Below are 27,858 nucleotides of genomic sequence, written 5' to 3' on the forward strand. Positions count from 1 at the left end.
GTATCAAGCTTTTATTTCAGCGCTCCCACCATCTGTAGTTGCTCCCTACTAGTAGCTTTTACTCAGTATCTCTTTTTCAATCCTTTTTGTTTACCTGACCCAGTTTGTACAAGATGGTTCGCCTCTTTTACCTGCACTAACTAAACTCATTTCTCATGTTCTGGAAAGGCAGCAACTCTTGAGTCCTCAACTCTAGCTTTCAGCTTTCCTTACTAGGCTCTTACTCTGCTCCAGGCACTCCCATATCTTTGAAGGCAAAGTAGATATGTAATCCCAACTCCAAAAATGAATTTTGGAGAGGGGTTGTTTATACCAAGACAACTACTGTTTCTTTTGGTCACTACATTTCCATTCCTCGGGCAGCATAGTTTATCCTTCCCTTCATGTATCATTTATTGAGCATAAAGTTTCAGAGGTCAGTAAGTTAGGGTCCCTGCCTATAAAGAGTTCTCAATGTAGTGAGTTTACATAAATTACCGAAGTAAAACCTGCCCATGCAAAAAGCATCCAGATACATGCCAACTAGCATTGTGTGAGAGGCTCTTGTCTAGTCTATCCTTGATGAGGCAACCAGATGTTTGTTCCACAAGAGACAGATGGACTTTCCCTCAATTTGATTGAGAAACTAGTCCAAGGTCAGAACCTCCTCCCTCACTGATATCTCTGGGCGCCTCCCCACCCACAGCCCTCTCACTCACTTAGACCCCAGGCAGTCTTCCATTCCTTCAGCATCCTCTGCAGGACCACCAGTTTCCAAGGCACATCTTCCTTCATCGATTCGGCCTGCGTCTTCAGTTTCCTGCTCTTACTAGGCACGTCCTCCACACCCACCTGCAGCAGAAGATGCTTGGCCGGGGTGGGCAAGGCAGTCCAGCGCAGGGCTCCTTTCACAGGCCTGCAAGCTGTGCATTGAGATGGTAGGAGATATTCTCACCCCACTGCCCTAGGCCCTGTGTTTTCAGCTAGCATCACATTCCTGTTCCTGACTAAGAGCAAGGCAAAACAAAATTCTTGAGAGCAAATGTTCCTGTGATCATATAGGGAAATGAGTACAAGACCAATAGGAAGTTAAGAAAAGTCCTGACTAGAGACATGATAAAGTCGTGATGCTGGGGGAGAAAAGCTGAGATACTTACAAATCTTTTTATAAGTTTAATGAATCTTTAGGAACATAAATATGTTTATATGTAACAGGGTTTGCTCATAAAATTCAATATTTGATATATTACAATTTAAAGTAGAGTGTAATTGGCCATTAATTCCTAATGTATTGTTTTCTTTTTAATGTTTTTAATTTTGGAAGAGGAATGGTGCTACAAGCTGCTAAATTTTAAAGATTTTAGCATTTTTGAGTTTTCCCTAATTATGACAAATAACAGTTGGAAATTTAAGAACAGAAGAAAATAGGGAAATATAGTTGTTATATAAAAATAGTTACAGTTGTTATGTTTTCTAGACTTAATGTTCTCCCTGGTATCACATTCAGAAAGCCTCTTTCTCAGAAGAGTAGTTGTGTAGAAAAGGAGAAGGCAAAACAGATTAAAAAAAAACATTTCCAGATCACTAAATTCATCATTTGCTACATTGCTTCTCAGTTCCATGTTCTAATCTGTCACTGTCAGCTGATTGTTTCTTCTAAGATGTCATTCTAACTCCAACACATTTAGATTTGCTCTGAATCAATTCTTTCCTTTGAAGAAGTATGGCAATAGGATTTCTTTCTTCTAATATGAATGGAGTCTGTGTGACTCCAGGGCAGTTTAGCTCAGATGCCCACACAAAGCTTACCAAATGGTCCAAATGGTCCTCACTCAGCTTTGATCACACTGGTGGAACTCAGTCACCCTATTTGGGGTTCCTTCCTTTGCAGTGTAGGATGTGTGCAGCCAGAAGCTATAGAACCAGCTCCATACAGGTCAGCTCCGGGTGAGTAGATACTTTGCCACATGACACGCCCCTACCTCTCTCAGCCAGCTTGAAATCCCTCCCAGGGAAGTAAGAAGTAGCTGAACTAACCCTACCCCCCCCCCATACCCCCCTGCTCAGGGAGTTAAAATGGATGTAATGAGAAAGTCTTGAATCTCTGATAGTTAACCTTTGTAGGAATAACCATGTACAATTGCCAACATTTATTTTATTTCTAGTCCTTTGAGTTCTAGGGAAGTAGAAATATATCCACTAGCCACCTTCCACATCAAAAGTCATCTAAAGGGAGCACAGAAACAAACAGCCCTTTGATTTTCTGTAGGACAAAAGGTGCAGTACACTTGTTGGCAGAAACAAATGGTGCGTTTTAGATTTGTACCATATAACCTGTGCATGGTATATAGGAACCGTAAGGATATTCTGGGCACACTAGAGAGTTTTCTATCATGATTTTGGGGAAATTAAAGGCTATATAGTAGTAAGTACTTTATATCTTGAGAATTTTTATCATTTAAAAAAAATTATTATCTTTTTCAATTCAATCAAAATGGAGAGGAAAAAAAGAAATCTACCCAATACCTAATATTTCCTAAGATCAGATGATGAATAAAATAGTTATAAGAAGGTGTGTCTATATATTGCTATTCTGACTTTACTTCCCCCAGATAAATTTCAAATACTTTTTTTTTTTTAAAGTTTGATGTGAAAACTCCTACAGCATTAGCTCGTTAAATGTACTGTGTTCTGGGGAAAAAGAAGGCCAGTATCCAGCACCCCTGGGGGAAAAGTGCCTGTGAAGCAAGTGAAATAGGTGGTGAAGCTTCTGTGAATGCAGTAGTAGGATCCTCAGAGGATTTCTTTTTAAAATAATAGCTTTATTGAGGTAGAATTCATGTACCGTAAAATCCATCCTTTTAAAGTATGTCCAGTTCAGTGGTTTTTAGTATATTCGCAGAGTTGCACAACTATCACCATTATCTAATTTTAGAATATTTTCATCACCCCCAAAAGAAACCCCATACCTATTCCTCTCTCCTCCCAGCAACCACCAATCAACTTTCTGTCCCTGAATTTGCCTATTCTCAGAAGAGGAGATGCGGAATAGAGTTGGCTTGTGGGGAAGGTAGTATACTGATAATAATGCCTTGAGTTTGTGCAGCATTTAATGGTTTATAAGACATATTTACAAAATGACCCAAGCATCAATAAGTACCACAAAACTGCCTTGCTGGAGGGATAATTAGTGTCTGAGTTTTAATGAAGCAACTGAAACTCCGGAAGATGACTTGCCAAGACTCAACCCAAAGCTTTGCTGGGGTGCTTTCTCTACTGCTTTATAATGGTGGTCCTCAACAACCAGGACATGTGTGAATATTAGGGAAGCTGCATCTAGCTGCCATCACTCAAGACAAGTTTGGGGCTGGTGGGAAAAAGAATCGGTCACTACGGCTGCTCGTTTCTGGGCCAGGGGGCCCCAGGGGGCCCATCTGAACAGTGATACTGCAAAAAAAAGAGTCATGGGAAATGGAGACAGTGTCTTGGAGGATGGGCACATTTTGTTTCAGCTCATTTCTTGACTATTTCCTTTCTCTCTACCTTGTCTGTCTTACAGAATGAAGAATGATGTACTCGTGAAATAGAAATTTATAATAGAGGATAATCCTACAGCCTAAAGCAGGTATGGGTCTGAGAATGGAGTGAGAGGGTAGAGCCAGCCCAAGGGAAGAGGACAGCGTGCTAAATCAGGGGTTTGATATACTTCCCCTGGAAGCATTAAGGTGGCATCTGCCCTACTGGTCATTCCTGGCCCTAAACCACGTTATTACACCTAAATTTTCTCTGATTTCAACTGAATGGATGCTCACAAAGGCTTTTCCTAGTTACAATTAGTTAGTATTTTATAATTTTATAGGATGATTTTTAGTCCCCGTAGATGCTGGTGGGGCCCCAGCCTATGAAACGGGCCTTAAAGAAATCGCCACACTTCCATTTTCACCCTCATTATCAGCTTCCTACTTACGTGCTACAGGAATTGGCTGGGAAGTCCACCTTTCTGGGGTTTCAGGGAAGACCTTCGATAGCTGCTTGTTGTACTGGTTGAGGTTTTCCAGGAAAATTTGATCTCTCTTTGCACCAATCCGGTGGATGACCTGGACTTTATCTGTGAACAGATAAAGAAATATTGAGTCCCCAGCACCCTGGGTTTTCAGACCCAATTTCATTTTACCCTACTTTAAGCCCCTAGGACGCATGACTACCATGCTTGGGGGCATCTCTTGAAGGTGACGGTTGTTTGGAAATATGAGCCGGTGGTCTCACAGAGTCCTGGAAGCCAAGGCAGAACCTGTCTAACTGATAAGCCCTATGAAAAGCTAGACACTAATAAAGGGATTCCTGATTCATCTCTTATCAGTCATAGATTTCTTAGTCCGAATAACTTTGTTAAGCACTTTAAGAAGACTTTCAGTTGATAGAAATTTAGGAACAAGATGGGGGTAGGAAAGAATAAACAGCTTGGAACATGCAGGCCTAGATCATGTATCCTGGAAGTCCAGGCATCTAAAGGATATCGCTATATCCTTTAGATATAAGGGGATAGAAGGGGAAGAAAGTGGACTTTTATGGGACATTGGGCAAGAAGCATGATAGATGCTTTCTGGTCTACCCTTTACATGAAGTGCATTTTTGTTATTATTATTTTACAAATAAGGTAAATAAGGCTCAGCGGGATTATGTAATTTGCTGAATGTTAGTAGGAAGGGGTTAAGCCAGGATTTAAACTCAGATGTGTCTGACTCCAAAGCCTGATTTTTTTTCCCAGTATTGCGCCTCAGTGGGGGAATATCTCAAAATGAGAGAAGGGAGAAAGGTGTACAGGGAAGAGGTAGGTTGTTCCCAATGCCAAATCTTGCTTTACAATCCCACCCTCCACTGCCTCCTTAGTAAAATAGAGGGATCAAGAAAGAGGGAAGAGGGAGAACAGTTTCCTTTGCACCAGATACCACTGCCTCCACCACCACCACCAAAAAACCCCCAGCTCCTGTGGGAGTAACCAGGGAATGTTACCATGAACACATGGGTCATCCAGGGCCTCTCATCTATACCCACAACTTTCATCCCCCAGCTACCTTCCACCTCCCTGCTCTAGGTCCACCTCAGCCCCCTCTACAGGTCCCCAGCTCTATTACCAAAGTAAATCTCCTGTTCAAAGATGTTGTCTGTGGAGTAAGCAAACTTTCCAGCTCTGGGATTCACCTGTCGGAAGTAGCTTTGATTTGGGGGCTGGCAGATGCTCCCATTTGCATCGATATCCTCAGTGGTCTTACTGTTGTCAGGCATAATTTTAAATCTCTGCACTTGTGGCAAGTAATTGGGCAATCTTGACAGGGGTGAGAGAAGGAGAGAAGAGGGGAAAAGGAGATGGACCTCCCCCTTTCCATCAGATCCAAAACTCATTCCATTTCCTCTTTGAGCTCAGCTCATACACACATGAGCATTTAAAGAACACCTATGTTTAACTATTGGCCTTGCCCCCGAAGTGCAAGTTGAATATGGAGCTGCCAAAAGGGCCTGTCTGCAGCCACCTTCCCTCTCCCCTAGTGGAGCTACTCCTTCTGCAGCTACTGGACAGCATGATAGAGTGGCCATCCTCCCAGCATTATCCTTCTTTAACACTGGTGCCCGTAGAGGTTGCACGGACTTGGGGAAGGAAACCTGCCTCCTACATTACCTGACTTTTATGTGTTTGTTATCTATTATGTGTTTGTTTCTTTAATGTCTGTCAGTCAGTGGACAGACTGTAAGCTCCTTAAAGGATAGGTCCATGTCTGTCTCATTTACATTGCATTCCTAGCACTTTGCAGAGTACCTGGAAAGTAGTGGGAATGCAATTTATATTTGTCCAATAAATGAATAAATAAATGGACTTTTTATTTTGGACACTCACTTACTTTCAGTTCACTTTTGGGAAGCAGAGATATTATCATAGCTCCAGTCTTCCCTCTAGCTATAAATGAGAAGGAAGCAATCTGAGAAATTCAGTAATCCTCTTCTCAGGTTGTTTACTTCTCTGTCCCGCTGCCAGTCAGTTTCTGAGTCAGTGACATGCTGGCTGCTATTCGCAGTAAGGTAGGACCAACCCTCAAAGTTGTGAGGGTTCTGCCTTTCTCATTCTCACAATGAATACATTTCAGAGAGCACCTGGATAGTATCAGGAGAAGGGGAAAGGCTGAGAACCAATCCCTTTCAAGGCAATGGTTGTCAACAAGAAGCAATTTTGTCCCTCAAGGGGACATGTGTCAATAGCTGGAGATATCTGGTTGTCACAACTAGAGGATGTCACTGGCATCCAGAGGAATGATGCAAACATCCTACAATGCACAGGGAAGCCCCCCACAATCCAGAATATCAATAGTGCCTAGGCTGAGAAATCTTATTTATGGAGATCTTTGAGAGCAGTGTAGCAGTGGAAAACACAAGAAGTTGATGGGAGAGTGCTTTCTGAACTAAGGAGTGTGAACCCACCCGGGATTCCTTGATGGGGAGCCAGGGATTCTCAAAGGCATGTGTGAGGCCCAGGGAATCTACCTATAGTAAGTAGAAAGCAGCAGCTCTGGCTCCTTTTTTTCCTGAGTGGGCAGGATGATACTCTGATGCTCAAAATCTGCTAGTTCTTCTTCCTCCAGCTGTTTCAGGAGCTCCAGGTCACTGGCGGAAGTGAGCTCATCCCGGATGTGGCTCCAGTCATATTGCTGGTGCAAGTAGGTCTGCCACTTGTTGGGAGATGCCCCAGGCCTTAGAGGACGCTTGTTCTGGATCCACCGGGCTGTGCGCTTGTTCAGCTTTTCCAGCACAATGGACTCCCAGACTCTGGCCTCCTTCTCAGGAGGGGGAAGCCAGGCTTCCTGGCTCTCCAGGTTCACATCTGAAGAAACTGACAGACTCAGCATATCGGGATCCCTGCAGGGACGAAAGATGAGAGGGCGTCTTGTTTCCTGGACTGTGCGTGCTGACTTTGATTTCTTCAGCTTCATTAGATTGGCAGAGCTTTCTGTCTTCACAGTGTGGGAGGCGACCCTTGCTGAGGAGCCTGAAGAATCCAAGACCTTGAAACGGATGGGTTTTTCAGGGCGGGTCTTCCTGAGGTGGGGAGGCTGGATGATGCCGTCTGCATTGTAGAGATGGTCAAAGCTGTATTGGCTGTAAGGAATGCTGGGCAGCCCTCGCTGCCACACCACCTCCTGAGAGAAGGTAAGGTTTGAAGCGGCCTTTTTCAAATATTGGTTCTTGAGATATGCACAGTGCTGCGGGCTGAAGTGAAAGACTGGAAGCATGCCCGAGACAGATGTGCACTCCTCCTTGCTTTTTGGTTTTAAGTAGAAAATCTGGCCCCATCCCAGTCGTGGGGAGGAAGACTGATGGAGATGGTGGCGGAGAACAGTCTTTCCCTTTTGGGTCCTGGTCATTGTTTCCCAGCAAATGTTTCCTTCCACACTGCCTGGTCCAGAGGCAGGGCCTGGCGGCGTGACCAGTCACCTGTGAAAGGGGTGGGAGGAACTGGTGAGAGGTCTAGGTCAGCAGAAATTGGTCGCCCATCATACAGAAAGAAAAGAACTTGGAAGACAGACGGGGGTGGGGGGGTGGGGAGAGGAAAGTCGTGAATTAGAAAGACGAAAGAAAGAAATGGTGCAATATTCTAAATATTCCTTGTATCAGACCCTTGCTTCCAATTCTCATACGTGTCCCCAGAACTGAGCCCCTCATCTCCTTATGAGAGATTACTGCTTTTCAACGGTGTCCCATGCTTCCAATTTTTCCTCAAATATTGTTTTCTCTCTTGTTCAAAGGCTTATATAGCATGAAGATCAGACAGCTCAGCCTGGCATTCAGGGTTCTCCATGGGTGTGACCCTAGTTAATGAGCTTGTCCCGACGTGTAACCTCTTGAGTCTCTTAGCACTTCTTCAAGTATTCCTCCGTTCACATAGTGGAGCTTTTGTCTGTGACCTCAAAATGAAATAGCCTTTTTTCCCATACTTGACATAAATTCTACCCATTCTTCTAGGCCCAGCTCAATTCCTGCCTGCTGCATAACTCTTCCTTGACCTATGTGGGCCTCCACATCAGATACAAATTTATAAATTACTTCTAATCCATACCAGTTATTTTAACTCTTAATTCTGTGAGATTCCATATTGTCCAAACTTAAATGTTACCTGGGCCAACATTGTGAGACAGCATCCTCTCTCCCAACAAACAGCCCTTAAGAACCAAAAGCAGAGTGGCAAGTCTCAGACACTTTTGTGCAATGACAACATAAGAAATGCAATAAATGGCATCCTATAGTTATTCAAACCTGGCACAAATCTGGTAAGCAGCAATCACCAGCATTATCTCTGCACTTCTAGGAACGTGGGTGGACAGGCAGATGTGGGGTTGGAAGGGTTAAGCCACATGCCTCCAGTTAAAACCTGATATAAGAATACAGACTCAAAATGGGTGGTATCTCAGAGGTTCCAAATGTAGCTCCACTCTTCTACTCACCGCCCCAGTCCCCTACCCTCACTCCTATTGCAGAATAATGGGACTGCTACCATTATTCTGCAAAAATAGTCAAAGTGGACTGAATAATGTGTGCTAAAAAGAGTAATATCTTGCTTTTTTCCTTCTGTTATTAAAGCAGTAGAAACTGCCACCGAAGAAAAGGCTAAAAAGCAATAAACATTAGCACAGTAACTTCTGAGAGATTTTAAAAGTTATACAATCTCATCTCTACCCACAGATTCTGAAGTTCTGAGGTAGGGCCCAAGAGGGGACAGTCGACTTCTGGGACAGTGTTTGTTAGATATGATTAATGGACCCTCCGCATCATCACCTGAGGAGCTTGTTAAAATGCATACCCCAGAATATTGATTCGGTAGGCTGCAGTGAGGCCTGGAAATCTGCATTTTAACAAGCTCTCGGAGGTTTTTGTACATATTAAAGAAACCACAGCCCCAAGAAGTATCTGTGGGATGTCTGAAGGAAGCTTGGTTAGTAGGGAGAGTGGGATCAGAGAACACAGCCTTTTAGCCTGACCTGTTTCAAATCCCCCCTCTCTGCTGCCTCTCTCTCATCAGAAAGTTCCCTTCATTCCTCCCCTTCTACTTTCTATTTCCCTTTTCTTGTCATGTATTCATAGATATACTGCTGAGATTGCACTGGAAACTCTGCCATAAAGATGGTCTGTCCTACTCTTGTATTTTACAGATTTCAAAACTGAGACCCAGAGAGCCATAACTAAGATCACAGTATTGGCTAACACCTGAAGCAATACTGACCCTTTTGACACCTAATCTAAAATCTTTTCAGCTATGCTTCTCATCATTCAGCCGATGCTAATAAGCTTCTTTCAGACACTGGTAAAGCAGCACTGTTTTGAAAGACCTTCCCAATGGCCTCCCACAATACAGTCTTCAAAGGGAAGCAAGGTTCTACATGTTAAACTTTCCTTAGTTTCTTAGGTTCCAAAGCTGTTTATATTGGTTACTAGGCAACTACCTCTTTAGAATTCCATAAGTCTGCTCACAGAACCTGGGGCTTCAGTCAGGGGTATCTTCAGCTGTTTATTAAATTTCCTTCTTTGTGAGCTGAGCTTTGGGAAATTGCACTCTATTTGTCGATTGGTGGCAAAATGGATTTATTGGTCATCCTTTGAAAAATAAACCTCTAAGTCTATGCAGCTCAATATTTTTCCCCCACTGTGATTCATAAGTCCTACTGAGAAAGAGGCAAAAAGCAGGAACATATGAACACCCAGCTATGGCATGCTTCAGATGACCAGTCATCTATTGATAAGCACTTACGTTGTTTCCGTATCTTGGCTATTTTACATAATACTGGTTCCATGAGTACTTGAAAAGAATGTATATTCTGCTTTGGGGTGAAATGCTGTAAAAATATCCATCAATTAGACCAGAAGGCTGGTCTAATATGTCATTTAAAGCCGCTGTTTCCTTGTTCATTTTCTGTCTGGAAGATCTATCCATTGATGACAATGGAGTGTTAAAGTCCCTTACTATTACTGTATTACTGTTGATCTCTCCCTTGACATTTGTTATATTTGCTTTATATATTTAGGTGCTCATAAGTTGGGTACATAAATTACAAGGGTTATATCTTCTTGTTGGATTGATCCCTTTATCATTCTGAAATGTCCTTGTCTCTTATTATACAGCCTTTGTTTTAAAGTCTATTTTGTCTGATATAAGTATTGCTACCCCAGCTTTTTTTTTGTTTCCATTCTCATGAGAGATCTTTTTTTCCATCCCTTTACTTTCAGTCTGTATGTGTCTTGTGATTTGAAATGGGTCTCTTGTAGACAGCCTATATACGAGGTGTGATCAAACAATATGGTGAATGTTTAAATAAAAAAAAATTATTACAGTAAAAGACACGTTGCCATTAATGCCCCTCAAAATACTTCCCCTTACTTCAAACACACTTATCCCATCATTCTTGACACTTTCTGAAGCAGTTCTGGAAGCCCTCTTTCATGAGTGTCTTTAGTTATGCTGCCATGGCTACCTCAATGTCCTGAATCATTTTGACTTTGGGGAAGAGCCAGAAGTCGCATGGTGCCAGATCCAGTGAATAAGGTGGATGAGGACACACCGTAATGTTTTTGACAGAAATTGCCATACCAGAGTGACGTGTGACATGGAGCATTTTCATGATGGAGGATGACTTACGGCACATTTTAAAACACACCTTCTTTCAACTGTAGCTCACACCCAACTGACTGCACTTAATAAGTTGAAGCTTGTCACACACTGTAACTAAGGTTCAGCACACCACTTCTGCATATTGAAGATCCCTGCCTTTCCAATGGATGGCACTTGGCAACAGCATTCACTGTAGTTTTTGATCATGATGGAAAAGCTCTGTATCATACATCGCTTCTGGTACAGCAATTTCTGTCAAAATTATTACAGTGTGTTCTCATCCACCTTATTCACCAGAGCTGGCATCATGAGACTTCTGGCTCTTTCCCAAAGTCAAAATGACCATGGAAGATAAATGTTTTGAATTGATTCAGGACATCGAGGCAGCCACGACAGTGCAACTAAAGACACTCACGAAAGAGGACTTCCAGAACTGCTTCAGAAAGTGGCAAGAACGATGGGATAAGTGTGTTTGAAGTGAGGGGAAGTATTTTGAGGGAGCTTAATGGTAATATGGTTTTTACTGTAATAAATTTTTTTTTTAATTTAACATTTACCGTACTTTTTGATCACACCTTCATGTGGGTCTTGTTTTCTTATCCATTCAGCTACCCTCTGTCTTTTTATATGAGCATTTACTCTATTTACATTTCAAGTGATTATTGATAGGTACATAGTTATTGCCACTTTATTATTCATATTTATGGTGTGTGTTTTTTCCTTCTTTAAAGAAGTCCCTTAACATTTCTTGCAATACTGGTTTGGTGGTGATGAATTCCTTTAGCGTTTTCTTGTCTGGGAAGCTCTTTATCTCTTTGATTCTAAGTGATAGCCTTGCTGGGTAGAGTGATCTTGTTTGTAGGTCCTTCCTTGTGTCACTTTGAATATTTCATGCCAATCCCTTCTGGCGTGGCCTGCAAAGTTTCGTTGAAAAATCAGCTGACAGTCTTATGGGAGCTCCCTTGTAGTTACCTAACTGCCTTTCTCTTGCTGCTTTTAAGATTCTCTGTCTTTAACCTTTGTCATTTTAATTATGGTATATCTTGCTGTGAGCCTGTTTGGGTTCATCTTGTTTGGGACTCTGTACTTCCTGGACTTGTATGTCTATTTCACTTGCAGGGTTGGGAAGTTTTCTGTCATTATTTCTTCAGATAAGTTTTCAATTCCTTGCTCTCTCTCTTCTCCTTCTGGCACCCTTATGATGCGAGCGTTGTTGTGCTTGATGTTGTCCCAGAGGCCCCTTAAACTGTCCTCATTTTATTGGATTCTTTTTTCTTTTTGCTGTTCTGATTGGGTGTTTTCTGCTACCTTTATTCCAAATTGCTGACTTGATCCTCTGCTTCATCTGATCTGCTGTTGAGTCCTTTTAGTGTCATCTTCATTTCACTTATTGTATTCTTCATTACTCACTGTTGTGTTTTTTTGTTTGTTTGTTTTATGATTTCTATGTCCTTTTTTATGGTTACTGTCTGTGTGTTGAAGTTCTCACTAGGTTCCTTGAACATCCTAATAAACAGTGTTTTGAACTCTGTAGCTGGTACATTGCTTGCCTCCATGTTGTTTAGTTCTTCTTGTGGAGTTTTCTCCTGTTCTTTCATTTGGGACATTTTTTTGTCTCCTCATTTTGGCTGCCTCTTTGTGTTTGTTTCTATGTATATTAGGTAGATCTGCTATGTCTTTCAGTCTTGCTGAGGTGCCCTTATGTAGTAAGTGTTCTGTAGGGCCCAGTGGCACAGTCTCCCTAATCACCTGAGCCAAATGCTCCAGGAGTGTCCCTTGTATAGGTTGTGTGTGCCCTCCTGTTTCAGTTGAGCCTTAATTGCTGTTGGCATGTCAGTGGGTGGAGATGACCCTCAGGCTAACTGTCTGTGAGTATGAGCCAGGACTTCAGCATATGAACTACTGTGTGGGAGCTAACCCCACAAAGCAGAATTTGCCCCAGTATGCTCTGGTGTCTGCTGAGACCACCCTTTGGGTGTGCCACTTGTGGAGCTAATTGGGTGATGCTGCATTATGGTCTGCAGCCATCCACCCAGTGTACTGGTTCTGAGGCCTCTTGGGAGGGGCTCTGGTGCAGGCCAAGTCAGTCCCTGCCTGTGACCAGCCCAGGGCTAGCTGGTAGGAGCTACAAAGTGATCTGCAGTTGGTAGTTGCTTGTGCTGGGCCTGGAGGCATGTGGGAGAGGCTATGTTGTGAACCAAGGCAAGCTGCCACCAGTACTGTGCTTGGGACTGCTCAGCAAAAGGGCAACCTGAGGCCTGCCACCTCCTGTCAGCTGTCTGTAAGGCTGAGCCACTGAAAGTGCCACGGGCAGTTAAGGAGCTAAGTAAGTGGGGGTCTCAGAGAGTGGTATTTACCAGGTTAATGCAGATTCAGATTTGGCTGTGTGTAAGGGCTCAACACAGGGACAATGGCAGCTGTCCCTCCAGCCCTCACTCTGAAGCCACACAACTCAGTCTCTCCCTCTATATCTCTGCTCCAAGCCACTGTTCCTCTGTCAGAGCCCAGGGTGAATGCCTGTGAGTGAGTGAGTCTGTACATGGGCCCTTTAAGAGGATGCCTGGGTTTCCAGCAGCCTTCCATCTCACCAGGTTAGGATGGAGTCCCATCTGATTTTCACAGCCATATGTTGTAGGGGCTTCTCTTCCTGGCACTGGTGCTCTGGGCTGGGGAGCCTAGCATGGGGGTGGGACCCCTCACTCCTTACAGGGGAACCTCTGCAGCTGAGATATCCCTCTCAATTCTCAGCCACCACTGTTTTGTGTCTCCGCCCCTCCCACCAGTCTCAATATGGTTTCTTCTTTATAGCCTTAGTTGCAGGACTTCTGTTTTCATATGGTCCTCCAGATTGATTGTTCTATAATTTAGTTGTAATTTGGATGTGGCCATGGGAGGAGGCAAGCACAGCATTCACCCACTCTGCCATCTTGACTGGAACTTCCTCTTCTATATCATTTTTAATGGCTATATCTTTTCTGTTATATGACTACATCACAATTAAATTGATTAGACCAAATTTATATTGCTAGTTTCCTTCTAACTTTTACTCTATTGAAACAATATAAGCATCCTTGTAGCAAAATATTTAGACATTCATGGATACTTACTTAGGAGTAATTCCTGAAGTGGAATTGTGAGTCAAAGAGAATGCATCATTTAAATATTTTTAAACAGATTGCTCTGAAAAGGTCATACCAGTTTATGCATCCATCAATAGTATATAAGTGTCTGCTTTCCAAATCTTCTTCAACATAGGATATCATTATATAAGAGACAATTAAAGCACAATGGTTCAGAGCACAGGCTCTGGAATAAGATTGCAAAGGTATAAATCCCAGCATTTATACTTTTTCTAGCTGTGTGATCTTCAGCAAATCAGTTAACCTCTCTGGGCCTTAATTTTTTCATAAGGTTCTTGTAAGGATTAAGAGTTAGTTATTATTATTTACCTTCTTTAGTTTCTGAGACTCTTGTACACAAAATGTTCTGTGAAGTATCCCACAGAACCAGTACAAAAGTAATTAGAGCCACAGAGAATAGCATGATTAATGACTAACCAGCAGTACAAGGTATGATCAAACAATATGGTGAATGTTTAAATAAACAAAATTATTGCAATAAAAGACGTTGCTATTACACCCCCTCAAAATATTCCCTCTTTCTTCGAATGCACTTATCCCATTGTTCTTGCCACTTTTTGAAGCAGTTCTAGAAGTCCTCTTTCATGTCTTTAGTTGTACTGTCATGGCTACCTTGATGTCCTGAATCATTTTGACTTTGGGGAATAGCCAGAAGTCTCACGGTGCCAAATTTGGTGAATAGGGGAATGAGGATACAACATAATGTTTTTATTTGACAGAAATTGCCATATACCAGAAGCTATGTGTGACACAGAATATTGTCATGATGGAGGATGATTTATGGCACATTTTAAAACACACTTTCTCTCAACCGTAGCTCACACCTGACTGACTGTACTGAACAAGCTAAAACTTGTCACACACTGTTACTAAGGTTCAACGCACCGCTTCCCGTATTAAAGATCCCTGCCTTTCTGTTGGATGGCACTCGGCAGCAGCATTCACTGGATTTTGTGATGATGATGAAAATGCTCCATGTCACATATCACTTCTGGTACAGCAATTTCTGTCCAATAAAAACATTATAATGTGTCCTGATCCACCTTATTCACCAGATATGGTACCATGTGACTTCTGGCTCTTCCCCAAAGTCAAAATGACCATGAAAAGTAAACGTTTTGAATCGATTCAGGACATAGAGGCAGCCACGACAGCACAACTAAAGACACGAAAGAGAACTTCCAGAACTGCTTCAGAAAGTGGTGAGAGTGATGGGGTAAGTGTGTTTGAAGTGAGGAGGAGTATTTTGAGGGGGTTAATGGCAATATATCTTTTATTGTAATACATTTTTTATGTAAATATTCACCGTATTGTTTGATCACACCTTGAACATGAGAACATTTGAAACTAGGTAAAAAGGCTTGGCTGGGAAAGCTCTTAAGGGTGATATTGGGAGCAGAGGCAAACACAAGTTTTATGGTATGAAAATAAATAGAGACCTCATTTAAAATGGAGGTCAACTTCTCATGGTTTACTGATAGTTCTTATTTAAAGGATCACAATGACAAATATTGTGCTGGATATACAATATCAACACCCCTTGATGTAACTGAAACTGCACCTTTGCCTTTGGATACTATGGTCCAACAAGCCAAATTATATGCACTGACAAACCTGCATCCTAGTCAAGAGCAAAACTGCCAACATTTGTACTGGTAGTAGATATGCTTTTGAAAAAGCTCAAGATTTTGGAATGTTGTGCAAGCAATGTGGCTTGCTTATGAGTACTTCCAGCAGAAAAAAAGTTTTAAATAGCCAGTATATTCAGGAATTATTGGATGATATGCTTTTACCTACTACTTTAGCTATTAAGATCCCAAGGCATTCTAAACTTGACTTTGAAACTAAGGGAAATCACCTGGCTGACCCTTCTGCAAGGAATATTGTCCTTAAAGGAACCAGCAGAAGTCAAACCTCCCAATGTCACCTTCAAGAGCTTTCCCAGCCGAGCCTTTTTACCTAGTTTCAAATGTTCTCATGTACGAGGTGTGATCAAACAATATGGTCCCAATGGGTATTTCCCAAATGTTAGAAAAACTGGCTAGAGAATCACAACAATTGACCTTTGAAAATGAAAAACAGGATTGGAAATCCAGCAATTGTTGGTTTGATAAAAAGAGAAGGCTCTGGTTTGGGCCAAATAACAACCCAGTCCTACCAAAGACTCTAAATTCCCACTCCTAACTACTGTACATGTATTCAACCATTGGTCCACTGACAAAATGATAGCATTCATGAATCAATATTGATGGGGAAATTATAAGGCTGCAAAAAGTGCCTACCTCAACTTGTCCCACTTCTCCAAAGTACAACTCAGGGAAACCTGTTCGTACTACTCCCAAACATTTTAAATTGTCTAATGAACCATTCAAGTTTTGACAAATGGATTTCATACAGCTTCCCTGTCTCATAGATATATTTTAGTCATGGTTTTTATGTTTTCACACTGGACTGGAACTTTCCCTTGTAGACAGGCTACTGCCTCTTCTGTCACTAACGTTCTTTTGGAAGATTATCCCTACCTGGGGAACCCCTCTTGAACTCCGTAGTAATCAGGGAACCCATTTTAGTGGTCAGGTGCTTTGAGGAGTCTGTGCTGTTAGGCCAGTTTTACAACACTTTCACTGTGCTTACCACCCTCAATGCTCAGGTTTAGCTCAATGCACTAATGGCATTATTAAGATTCAACTTGCAAAATTTGTAGAGACCCTCCAAATACCTTGGTCAAAAGTATTCCCTTGGTCCTTATAAATCTCAGATTCACCCCCTAGAACTCATAAATTCTCACCCTTCGAGATAGTCACAGGGCACCCAATGTACCTTGCCCCTGCCTCTTTTGATCCACAGCTGATATAAGGAGGTATACTTCAGTATTGTAAAGGCCTTATTCCTGCTATCAAAATTAGCCATGTTCTGGCAGAGCAATCTTGTCACAATACACTCCAGGGAAATATAACTTTGCAACCTGGAGATTTTGGCTATTAGAAAAGACACCTCTGGAAAAACTCTTCAACCTCACTGTAAAACCCCCTATCATTGCTAACCAACTCTGTGCTACCAAATTCCAGGGAATAAACTCCTGTATTCACATGACACATCTAAAGAAAGCACCTAAACTAGACCTGCACACAATCTGGTGACGTAAAGGTGAAGATTTCCCCAAATTAAAACAGACAACACCTAATGAGACAGCTTTCCCAAGATGTTCAGATGAGGCCAATTACAAGATTTAAAATTCACAGAAGCCTCTCTTTCATATTGACTATTAACTGGTCTAGATTCTTATTCAATTAATAGTCTATGAATTTGTAACCTACAAAAGGAAAGGGCTGTACTTTTTTTTAAAGTTTTTATTTTTCCAGGACCCATCAACTCCAAGTCAAGTAGTTGTTTCAATCTAGTTGTGGAGGGCACAGCTCCCAGTGGCCCATGCGGGGATTGAACCGGCAACCTTGTTGTTAAGAGCACCATGCTAACCTGCTGCCAAAAGGCTGTATTTTTTTTTATTGTTGGGGAAGGGGAACAGGACTTTATTGGGAAACAGTGTGTACTTCCAGGCCTTTTTTCCAAGTCAAGTTGTTGTCCTTTCCATCTTAGTTGTGGAGGGTGCCGTTCAGCTTCAAGTTGTTGTCCTTTCAGTCTTAGTTGTGGAGGGTGCAGCTCAGCTCCAGGTCCAGTTGCAGTTTTCTAGTTGCAGGGGGCACAGCCCACCATCCCTTGCGGGAGTCGAACCGGCAACCTTGTGGTTGAGAAGATGCATTCCAACCAACTGAGCCATCCAACCAACTGCAGCTCAGCTTAAGGTGTCGTGTTCAATTTTTTTTTAGTTGCATGGGGCAGAACCCACCATCCCTTGCGGGAGTCAAGGAATCGAACTGGCAACCTTGTGGTTGAGAGGATGCGCTCCAACCAACTGAGCCATCCGGGAGCTCAGCGGCAGCTCAGCTCAAGGTGCCATGTTCAATCTTAGTTGCAGGGGGCACTGCCCACCATCCATCCCTTGCGGGACTCGAGGAATTGAACTGGCAACCTTGTGGTTTAGAGCCCACTGGCCCATGTGGGAATCGAACCGGCAGCCTTTGGAGTTAGGAGCATGGAGCTCTAACCGCCTGAGCCACGGGGCCGGCCCCAAAAGGCTGTATTTTTAATAAGACATTTTGTTCCAAAGAATTTCTTTTGATATAATAATACTGTTTAATTGCTTTATGTTTTATTCCTGCATTGTCTGTTTCCAAAGCATTTGTTTAATTCTTTCTGTTCTGAGTATGCCTTTGCCATATTCACTATTCTAAGATACAGACTTTAGATGGGAAATGCCTGAGAAATCTCCTACCCTTACTTGTTACTCAAATGTGACAACAATAGGCTTCCAATCTGTGCATTTTCCCTCCAACATGGGACATAACATCCAGGAAAGGTCCTTTATGGCACCAAGGGACAAAAGGCTACTGAGTCCAGAAAAACCTGACTCTTGATTAGTGATGCTTATGGAGAAAGAACTTGATCAAAAGGGGGAAATGTGAAAATTAATAAAAACCTCATTTAAAAAGGAGGCAAGAGGCTAGAAGAGAGAACTTGCACACAGATCACTCAACTCACACTACTGACCCCCACAGGAAAAGAACATACCTTGCATCTCCCACAGGAAGTGATACTACTTTACTACCTCAGTAGGAGGAAGAAAAAAATTCCTCCTTGCCTGGTAGGAGCTGGGACAATGGGGGACGGCCATAACTCAGCCAACGAAGTCACTGTACTTCCAAATTTTAGTTTCCTTCAATAGACTGTTCCTTTACAACAGCCCATCCCAGGTCCATAAAAGAGCATTTCTTGGGCCCGCCCGGTGGTTGGAGCGCGTGCTCCTAACCCCGAGGTCGAAGGTTTGATTTCCACATGGGCCAGTGAGCTGTACCCTCTACAGCTAAGATTGTGAACAACGGCTCTCCCTGGAGCTGGGCTGCTGTGATCGGCATGGTCTGCTGTGGGCTGCTGTGTGCTGCCATGAGCGGCTGGTGGTCAGCATGAGTGGCTCACAGCCAGCTCGCTGTGAGCTACTGTGAGCTGGCGACCAACTGCCTCAGTGGGGGGGGGGGGCGGGGGGGCCCTCCCCCCCCGCCCCCCCCCCCCCCCCCCCCCCCGCAAGGCTCATACCAGCATGGACCAGGGAGCTGTATACTGTACACTGTACATAACTAGACTGAGAAACAACAGCTTGAACCAGAGTGTGTGTGGGGGAAGCGGAAGAAAGAGGAAAAAAACAATTTATAAATAAATAAATAAATAAGAGGCCTATGATTACCGTGTTTCCCCAAAAATAAGACCTAGCCAGACCATCAGCTCTAATGCGTCTTTTGGAGCAAAAATTAATATAAGACCGGGTCTTATTTTAGTATAAAAATGATTTTTGCTCCAAAAGACGCACTAGAGCTGATGGTCCAGCTAGATCTTATTTTCCGGGAAACACGGTATTAACAGACGTTAATTACTCAACATTGAAGTGATAAAATTCAATTCCAGTCCTGCACTCCTCTCAGCCATTAAGCGTGGGAACTGAAGACTGCTATGTGCCGGGTTCCTTCAGGATCAACCCACTGCATAGGCGAAGCACTTCTGAGAGGCAGAAGTGGGGAATTCTTTCCCAAATAAAGTGGAAGTTTTTCAGCACAGGAGGCTTTAAGCACGTTCATGTGCATTTGTTGGCTCTTGCTTTTAAATGTAGGCCACTGACGTGGAAGTCTGGCCTCCAAACTGCATTTAGCAGGCCGCTCTGGCCCACTGGGCGCGGAGCCTGCAGATGCGCAGCGCGCCGCTAGAGGATCTCTAACCGGTTGCTAACTTTCTCCGCAGCCCTACTCAGTGGATCCGAGTTCTGAAATCAAGTCGCAAAATGATGGCCTCTTCTCCCGCTGTCCTGCGAGCGTCGGGACTCTGCCTAAGAAGCCCAAAGAGTTGGGCGTGGCTATCCGGGCTCCCAAAGGTGAGGCCTGGTGGCCCGGTCTCCTGGGCCCCTGCCCGGATGGCAGCGACCGTGACGCTGGAGCCCGCCGGCCGCTGCAGCTGGGACGAGCCGGTCCACATCGTCGTGCGCGGCCTGGCCCAAGGGCAGCAGGTCACGCTGCGCGCCTCCCTGCGCGACGAGAAGGGCGTGCTCTTCCGGGCCCACGCGCGATACTGCGCCGACGCCCGTGGCGAACTGGACCTGACACGCGCGTCTGCGCTGGGCGGCAGCTTCACGGGGCTCGAACCCATGGGACTCCTCTGGGCTTTGGAGCCCGAGAAGCCCTTTCTGCGGCTGGTGAAGCGGGACGTGCAGACTCCATTCGCGGTGGAGCTGGAGGTGCTCGACGGTCACGAGCCGGAGGGCGGGCGGCTCCTGGGCAGGACGGTGCACGAGCGCCACTTCCTTCCCCCCGGGGTGCGGCGGGAGCCGGTGCGCGCGGGCCGGGTGCGCGCCACGCTCTTCCTGCCGCCAGGTGAGCGGACCGCTAACCTGTTTCTGCCTGTTTCTTTTCTTCTCCTTGGCTTCTACCGAGAGAACGAAGGTAGCTCCCAACGTTCCGGAGACAGGAATGGAATGTAAGGCTGGCTGGGGAAGGGGCTCTGCCGCTCCAAAACTGAGAGGTCAATTAAAAGACATCATAAAGAAAGGGAAAGACAGTTATAATGTTTAAAAAAACATGTACAGGTAGTTCAAGTTTTTAATTTTTTTAAAGTTTTTCAGTTTTATAACTTTGCTTATAATTCCCACAGTACATTAGTTTTAAGAAAATTATAGCATGAAGGAGGAAGGCCTCTTGCTATCAACTGGAAATCTGAAATTATTGGATAATTTTCCTATTACATAAAAAGCAATTGGCCAATGAAAAAAATTAAAAGATGCTTATCCTATTAGGAATCAGGGAAACACAAAATTGAACTACACATTTCATACCCTCAAAATTTACCAAAATTTAGAACTCTAACATTACCAGTTGTTGACAGGTATATAGTGGAAAAGGAACTCACATACACTGCTAAAAGGAATATATTTCTCTCCTCCTGGAAACAATTTTTTACTTAGAAATTTGACTATATCATTCTACTCCTGGTACATACACACCAATGGTATTGTTTGTAAGAACAAAAACAACTACAAACAGCCCAAATATCCATCAACAATAGAGATAACTAAACAGGTATATATTTACAGCAGCAAAAGTGATTGAACTGCAGCTACAAGAATCAACATGGATGAATCTCAGAAACAGTATTGACTGAAACAATCAAGTCCCAGAAGAACACAGTTTCATTACATTTAGATAAAATTCAAAAAGTAAGCGCAATAAACAAAATACTGCTTAAGGTAAACGTATAAGGGGTAATACAGTAAAGAAAACCAAGAGAATGATAAATCCAGGACAGTGGCTAGGGCGGGAAAGAGCACAGGTACTCAGATAGCTTCCATGGTTAGTACTGAGTTATTTCTTAAAAGTGTTGGGTATAAAGTGTTTGTTTTATTATTTTTCTTTAAATATTGCATGTTAAATACAAACTTTGTGTGCAAATGGTGAAAATATCTAGTAAATGGAATCATACCGAGCATGTAGCCTTTTGAGTCTAGTATAATGCATTTGAGATTCATTCATGTTGCTCCACGTATCAGTAGTTCCTTCTTGTTCCTTAGTACCCCATTATATGGACGTACCACAGGTTATTTATTCATTCACCAGTTGACGTGTTACAGGAGTCTTGGTTCTTCTTGCCAACACAGTGAAGAATCAAAGGTCAGCAAGCTGATTAATATGCAAACAAGGTTTATTAGTGATAGGTTCTTAGGGAAGAGAATGGGCCTAGCCAAGGTGGGGGAGAGGGGGGCAGACAGAGAGAAGCCTAGGCCCCTGGTGTTAGTGATACATTCTCAGGGAAGAAAACAGGCCCAGCCAAGGCGAGAGAGAGAGATAAAGGGGGAGAGGGAGAGAGAATGAGTGGGATATATTCTCAGGGAAGAGAATGGGCCTAGCCAAGGTTGGAGAGAGAGGCCTAGGCCTCAGTATTAGTAATACGTTCTCAGGGAAAAGAACAGGCCCAGCCAAGGAGGGAGGGAGAGGGAGAAAAAGAGGGAGAGAGAAAACGTGTGGGTGAGACAGCCCTTGTCTCAGTATAGTTTGCTGGGTGGGGTGAGGGAGTTACATATTGATATGGCAGGAAAAGGTGGTATATGCTCTTCCACAGGGGGGCATGATCTCCTAACATGGGTGGAGGTCGGTTGACTCAGATCCTTATCTTGCTCCAGACCACCTCTTGTCATCTGTTGTTATAAAAACAGATACTTGGCTGGAGGCAGTTAAAGTTAATTATGAGCTTTTTCTCTAGGCACTATGGACCCCTCCCACCCTTCCTCCTCCATTTTCTAACTTCTACCTAACAAAGACATTTGGGTTTCAAGTCTTTGAAGATTATGAATCGTCACTACAAACACTTGCGTACAAGTTTTTGTGTGAACACAGGTTTTCATTTCTCTTGGGTAATTACCTAGGAGTGAAATTGCTGGATTATATGTAAGTATGTGTTTAACTTTATAAGAAATTGCCCAAACTGTTTTCCAAAGTGGCTGTATCATTTTGCATTCACACGAGCAATGAGCGTTTCAGTTGCTCCACATCCTCATTAGCATTTGGCATTGTCAATTTCATGGGAAGAGGGAAATGGTTTGCTTTTCATTGTCTATAAATTATTTTTAATCATAAAAGTAATACATAATTTTTGTAAAAATGTGGGGATTTGAGGCATTGGGTGTAGAAGGGAATTGGATTTAGCCTATGCTGCTGTCTGGATCTTTGAAGACTACAGGTCTTTCAGCATTTCTGATTGTCAATATAAAACTTTGACAAATAGGCAACAAATAGCTTTTAATTCCCCTGCAAAGAGTTTTAGGAATAATTTAATTTTGTGTTTTGTTTCTTTCAAAGAACCTGGGCCCTTTCCTGGGATTGTGGACATTTTTGGAGCTGGAGGTGGCCTTCTGGAATATCGAGCTAGTCTGCTGGCTGGGAAGGGTTTTGCTGTGATGGCTTTGGCTTATTATAACTATGAAGACCTCCCCAAGAGCATGGAGACCCTCCACTTGGAGTACTTTGAAGAAGCTGTGAACTACCTGTGTAATCACCCTCAGGTCGGAACTTTTCTAAGTTTTGTGGTCTACATACCGTGTTTCCCCAAAAATAAGACCTCGCCAGACCATCAGTTCTAATGTGTCTTTTGGAGCAAAAATTAATGTAAGACCCGGTCTTATTTTACTATAAGACCCGGTCTTATATAACATAATATATACTACCAGATCTTAATTTTTGCTACAAAAGACGCATTAGAGCTGATTATCTGGCTAGGTCTTACTATCGAGGAAACATGGTATAGCTTAACAATAGATCATCCCCTTGCGGCTTGAGCTTGGAATGTCCCCTGTCCCACCCAGGTCCCTTTTTTTATGATTAATACCCTAAGGCTAATTGATCACAATCTCTATGGTTTAGTTAATTCCATCATTGTTCCTGGGTTGCAGACTCCACCTGAGAATCAGTGGCCAGAGGGAAGGCTACTATTATGTATCCTCTGGAGGAATGCCCAGATTTTGCCTTAAATACCCCAAGCTGGGCTGAGCCTGTTAAGGCAATTTTGGAGGCACCTTCTCAGACCAGAGGTGCTCTGATAATAAACGCTTATTTATGACCCAACTTCTGTGTCAGTCTATTGGCTGAGCAGCACAGGCTGCACGAGCCCCAGACTCATTTGGCCTCAGGTTTCACTAGGAAATATTTTGAGGGTTCTAAGCTCAGGATATCAGAGGATCAGAAGACAAACCTTGCTAAATTTATTTTTTTAATTTAAAAAAAAATTTTTTTAAAGATTTTTATTAAAATATAGCTAACATACGGGCTGGCCCAGTGGCTCAGGCAGTTAGAGCTCCATGCTACTAACTCCGAAGGCCGCCGGTTCGATTCCCACATGGGCCAGTGGGCTCTCAACCACAAGGTTGCCCGGCTGCGCCCCCTGCAACTGGCAACGGCAACTGGACTGGGGGCTGAGCTGCGCCCTCCACAACTAGGACTGAAGGGACAACAACTTGACTTGGAAAGAAAAGTCCTGGAAGTACACACTGTTCCCCAATAAAATCCTGTTCCCCTTCCCCAACAAAAATATCTTTAAAATAAATAAATAAATAAATAAATAAAATTTAAAAAATATATATAGCTAATATACAATATTATATTAGTTTCAGGTGTACACCATAGTTATTCAACATTTGTATTTCTCTGTATGACTTTCTCAGTACAGTACCCTTTAGTCCCTCCATGTTATTGCAGATGGCAAGATTTCATTATTTTTTATGGCTGAGTAATATTCCATTGTATATATGTACCACCTCTTCTTTATCCATTCATCCATTTGGGGACAGCCAGGTTGCCTTCAGATCTTGGCTACTGTAAATAATGTTGCAATGAAGATATGGATGCACACATCACCTCAAAGCAGTGTTTTGGGTTTCTTTGTATAAATACAGAGAAGTGGGATTACTGGGTCCTTCTTTGTCTCTTGTTATAGCCTCTATTTTAAAGTCTATTTTGTCTAGTTTAAGTATTGCTACCCCAGCTTTTTGTTTGTTTCCATTTTCATGAAATATCTTTTTCTATCCCTTTACTTTTAGTTTGTGTGTGTCTTTTGATCTGAAGTGAGTCTCTTGTAAGCAGCATATGTATTAGTCTTGTTTTCTTATCCATTCAGCCATCCTATGTCTTTTGATTGGAGCATTTAATCCATTTACATTTAAAATAATTGCTGATAGATATGTAGCTCTTGCCATTTCACTATATTTTCCCTTCTTCCCCCTCCTCCCCCCCCCCAGCCCTTTAAAATTTTTTGTAATACTGGTTTGGTGGTGATGAACTCCATTAGTTTTTTTCGTCTGAGAAGCTTTTTATCTCTCCTTTGATTCTAAATGATAACTTTGCTGGGTAAAGTAATCTTGGTTGTAGTTCCTTGCTTTTCATCACTGAATATTTCGGAGAAGTGGAAAGCAAACATCAGTGAAGTCTGGCAGGATGGATGGGCAGTATGGATGCTTATTTGAAACTTGTGGTCATGAAATGAAAGTCAGATAACAGTACAAATGTGTATTTTTTTCTCCAGCAATGTTCATTTGTACAAATACAGGCCTAGAGGAAGTGAATACATGGATTTAACTAACGTTAGCACTTTTCCAGGCAAGTATGACCAAAGGAAGAGAGGTATTAAAGGAGCTAAGAGTGCTTGCAAGGGAGTGATAATAATAATGAAACTTGAAATCTAAGCTGGATGAGGTGTGAAGTGAGAACATGAAAGGTTTAGATAGTGAAAAAAGTGGTAGTCAAGGTCTCAAAGAGATGGAAACATGTGATACTAAAATGCTAAACTGGAAGTATTTAAGATGGCGATGAGAGAGTAAACTGCTTGAAGTTGAGATTTTGGAGATGAGGTACTTACTGATGATGACTTGGTTTAGGTTATGACAATGGGAGTGGGTGGCTGAGGTGTGTTAAAGAAAATGATCATTGGAGGTATGGAGGTTAAAAAAATGAGAGGACAAAGTACTTAGTAGATCATTTACATGGCTGTTGAAGTCACCAAGAATGGTGATGCAGAAATTGTGGAAAGGAAAAGGAAAGGAAGAATAAGTAGAGATCCCAAGGTTGCAAATCTTGATAAATGGTAAGAGCCCTGATTCAGGCTGTTCCAACTGACTTCCAATTCCAGGCACTACTCACCACACTGATTCATGGACGCATTCTCCTTTTTCCTCTGTCCTTATCTCAGGTAAAGGGTCCAGGAGTCGGGCTGCTTGGAATTTCCAAAGGGGCTGAGCTCTGCCTCTCCATGGCCTCGTTCCTGAAGGGCATCACTGCCGTAGTCATGATCAATGGCTCAATGATCAATGTTGGAGGAGCCTTACACTACAAGGATGAGACTCTGCCCCCTATAGGTCTGGACCCAAATCGAATCAAGGTGACTAAAGATGGCTTGGCAGACATTTTGGATATCCTGAACAGCCCTTTGGAAGAATCTAACCAGAAGAGCATCATTCCTGTGGAAAGGGCTGAGAGCACCTTCCTGTTCATTGTAGGTCAGGATGACCATAACTGGAAGAGTGAATTCTATGCTAATGAGGCCTCTAAGCTCTTACAGGCCAATGGTAAAGAGAAGCCCCAGATCATCTGTTACCCAGGGACTGGACACTACATTGAACCTCCTTACTTCCCCATGTGCAGGGCTTCCCTGCACACTTTGGTGGGCCGTCCCGTCATCTGGGGAGGGGAGCCCAGGGCTCATGCCATGGCCCAGGAGGATGCTTGGAAGCAGATCCAGATTTTCTTCCACAAACACTTGGGTGGGGAAAAGGGAACAATCCCACCAAAACTGGAATCTTTTATTTGATTGTGTGGCATCTCTGGTACTAATTTATCCTGGGAACAGCTGCCACAATTAGTGTGTATGTGTAATTTGTTTCTTTTTAATAATTACTTAAGAGTTTTCCCCTCCTCACTGTTAAAATGAACTTACCAATGAGTTTTCAAGAGTTTTATAAACTACATGCCTTTTCAGTTGTTTGGGAGAAGAGTGATTCTGCAGAATACACAACAGATGGGAAAAGCATCCTTTTAGTCTCTCACAACACATAAGGCTTCAGCTCTGAAAGGAAAGTGAGTACAGTTGTATCTCGGTTTTCGAACATCTCCGTTGATGAACATTTCGGTTCACGAACGCTGTAAACCCGGAAATAAATGCTTTGGATTTTGAACACTCTTCAGAAGTCGAACATGTCACGCGGCTTCCGCTGAGTGCAAGATCTGAGGCCTAGCTGTCGGCTGTTTTCGAATATTTCAGTATTCAAACAATCTTCCGTAACGGATTAAGTTCGAAAACCAAGGTACCACTTATTAACAGTGACTCATACATCATTTTTGCTCAGTAATTATTTATTACTTGTTGAATTTAATAATTTGATTAATAAATGATTACCTATCATAGAAAAACATATAATACCAAAAATATTATCATATTTGAGTTTCTCCTTTAAGAATGGAGGTGAGTATCTTAGCTATAAATTACTAGTTAGATTACTACTTAGATGTAAAACTACTAAAAATTTTTATAGCAGATACATTTTTAGTTCTTTGATATCTTCTCCTTGGATGAATAAGGAGTCTCCTAGTGCAAATAAATTTTAAGTTATGTTTCTATTTACACTTATGGGCCTTTATGATTTAGTTGTTTTGAAAACTGGTAAAACATTATTTAAATGAATTACATAAGTGATTTTAACAATGATTAATGTGAAAAATAAATGATTTAATATTTACATCACTTGTTATAAATAGTTCCACAATAAGCTTACTAAACTTTTCTTAAACCTTAATGTATTTAAAGTAAAAATAATACCTTAATTTACGATTATGGTGTTATTTCCTCAGTTATCTTTTTTAATAAAGCAATTCTTGGTGGATTTTTTTCCTCTCAAAAACAGTACAATGCTCTTTATGTTTTGTCTGCTTTTTCTTCTATACCACTGTGTGCTTGTCACTTAATCATCACCAATCTGTGAGGCAGGTGTCATCTTCATTTTAGCAATGAGGAAACCAAGTCTCAGAGAAGTTCTTCACATAGTGAACATAGAGCTGGGGCTCAGTATCCCAAATTTAGTTTCTTCTTTGTTAAGCTGTTTCTCTTATCTCTGCTGTTCTTCAATTTTAGGGGGCACAGAGCCATTTGTCCCTTGATTGCTGCCTCTTCTCATCTACCAAGTAGAATGCGCATTTGTGTGCATTCACATTCACCCACAGTGTTGTGCTTTTCGGGTGCATCATGAATTCCCTTAAAGTCCATTGATGCTCTCTGTAGGATAACCAATTGGGAACTTGTGGAGAATAGTGAGAAAGTTGAACCAGCTCATTGGAATTTTAGGGATGTGCAAACTGTCAAACCAGTGTAATTTCTTGTTTTTTCATAGAAAACATTTCATTTTTTACTTCCATATTGAAGTCCATCGGTATCCAGTATTTTGTTTCTATTTTTTGTCTTAGT

General features: G+C 42.4%; 2 protein-coding genes across 2 annotated transcripts in view; one reads left to right on the top strand and one right to left on the bottom strand.

Annotated features, from left to right (window-relative positions):
- Nucleotides 1-27,858, bottom strand: part of HEATR4 (HEAT repeat containing 4) — a 53,826-nt gene that overhangs the window by 21,922 nt on the left and 4,046 nt on the right. The window contains exons 2-5 of the mRNA XM_019733395.3: nucleotides 6,514-7,461; nucleotides 5,115-5,305; nucleotides 3,947-4,087; nucleotides 699-902 (exon numbers count right to left, since the gene is read on the bottom strand). Of these exons, the coding sequence (XP_019588954.3) occupies nucleotides 699-902; nucleotides 3,947-4,087; nucleotides 5,115-5,305; nucleotides 6,514-7,391 (1,414 nt within the window). The 5' untranslated portion in view covers nucleotides 7,392-7,461. The remainder of the gene's footprint in view (nucleotides 1-698; nucleotides 903-3,946; nucleotides 4,088-5,114; nucleotides 5,306-6,513; nucleotides 7,462-27,858) is intronic.
- LOC109448264 (acyl-coenzyme A thioesterase 1-like) lies at nucleotides 19,249-27,298 on the top strand. Its single transcript, XM_019733392.3, has 3 exons — nucleotides 19,249-20,240; nucleotides 22,716-22,918; nucleotides 25,594-27,298. The coding sequence occupies exons 1-3, from the start codon at nucleotides 19,655-19,657 to the stop codon at nucleotides 26,209-26,211; spliced, it is 1,407 nt and encodes a 468-aa protein (XP_019588951.3). The 5' UTR covers nucleotides 19,249-19,654; the 3' UTR covers nucleotides 26,212-27,298.

The sequence above is a fragment of the Rhinolophus sinicus genome, chromosome 3, assembly GCF_057876585.1.
Source record: "Rhinolophus sinicus isolate RSI-liver-muscle chromosome 3, RSI-T2T, whole genome shotgun sequence".
Classification (NCBI taxonomy): Eukaryota; Metazoa; Chordata; class Mammalia; order Chiroptera; family Rhinolophidae; genus Rhinolophus; species Rhinolophus sinicus.

Excerpts from the sequence above, each read along its gene's own strand:
- LOC109448264 (XM_019733392.3), top strand. The coding sequence starts at position 19,655 with ATGATGGCCTCTTCTCCCGCTGTCCTGCGAGCGTCGGGACTCTGCCTA. Across the intron at positions 20,241-22,715 it reads CACGCTCTTCCTGCCGCCAG|AACCTGGGCCCTTTCCTGGG; the intron begins GTGAGCGGACCG and ends TTTCTTTCAAAG. Across the intron at positions 22,919-25,593 it reads ACCTGTGTAATCACCCTCAG|GTAAAGGGTCCAGGAGTCGG; the intron begins GTCGGAACTTTT and ends TCCTTATCTCAG.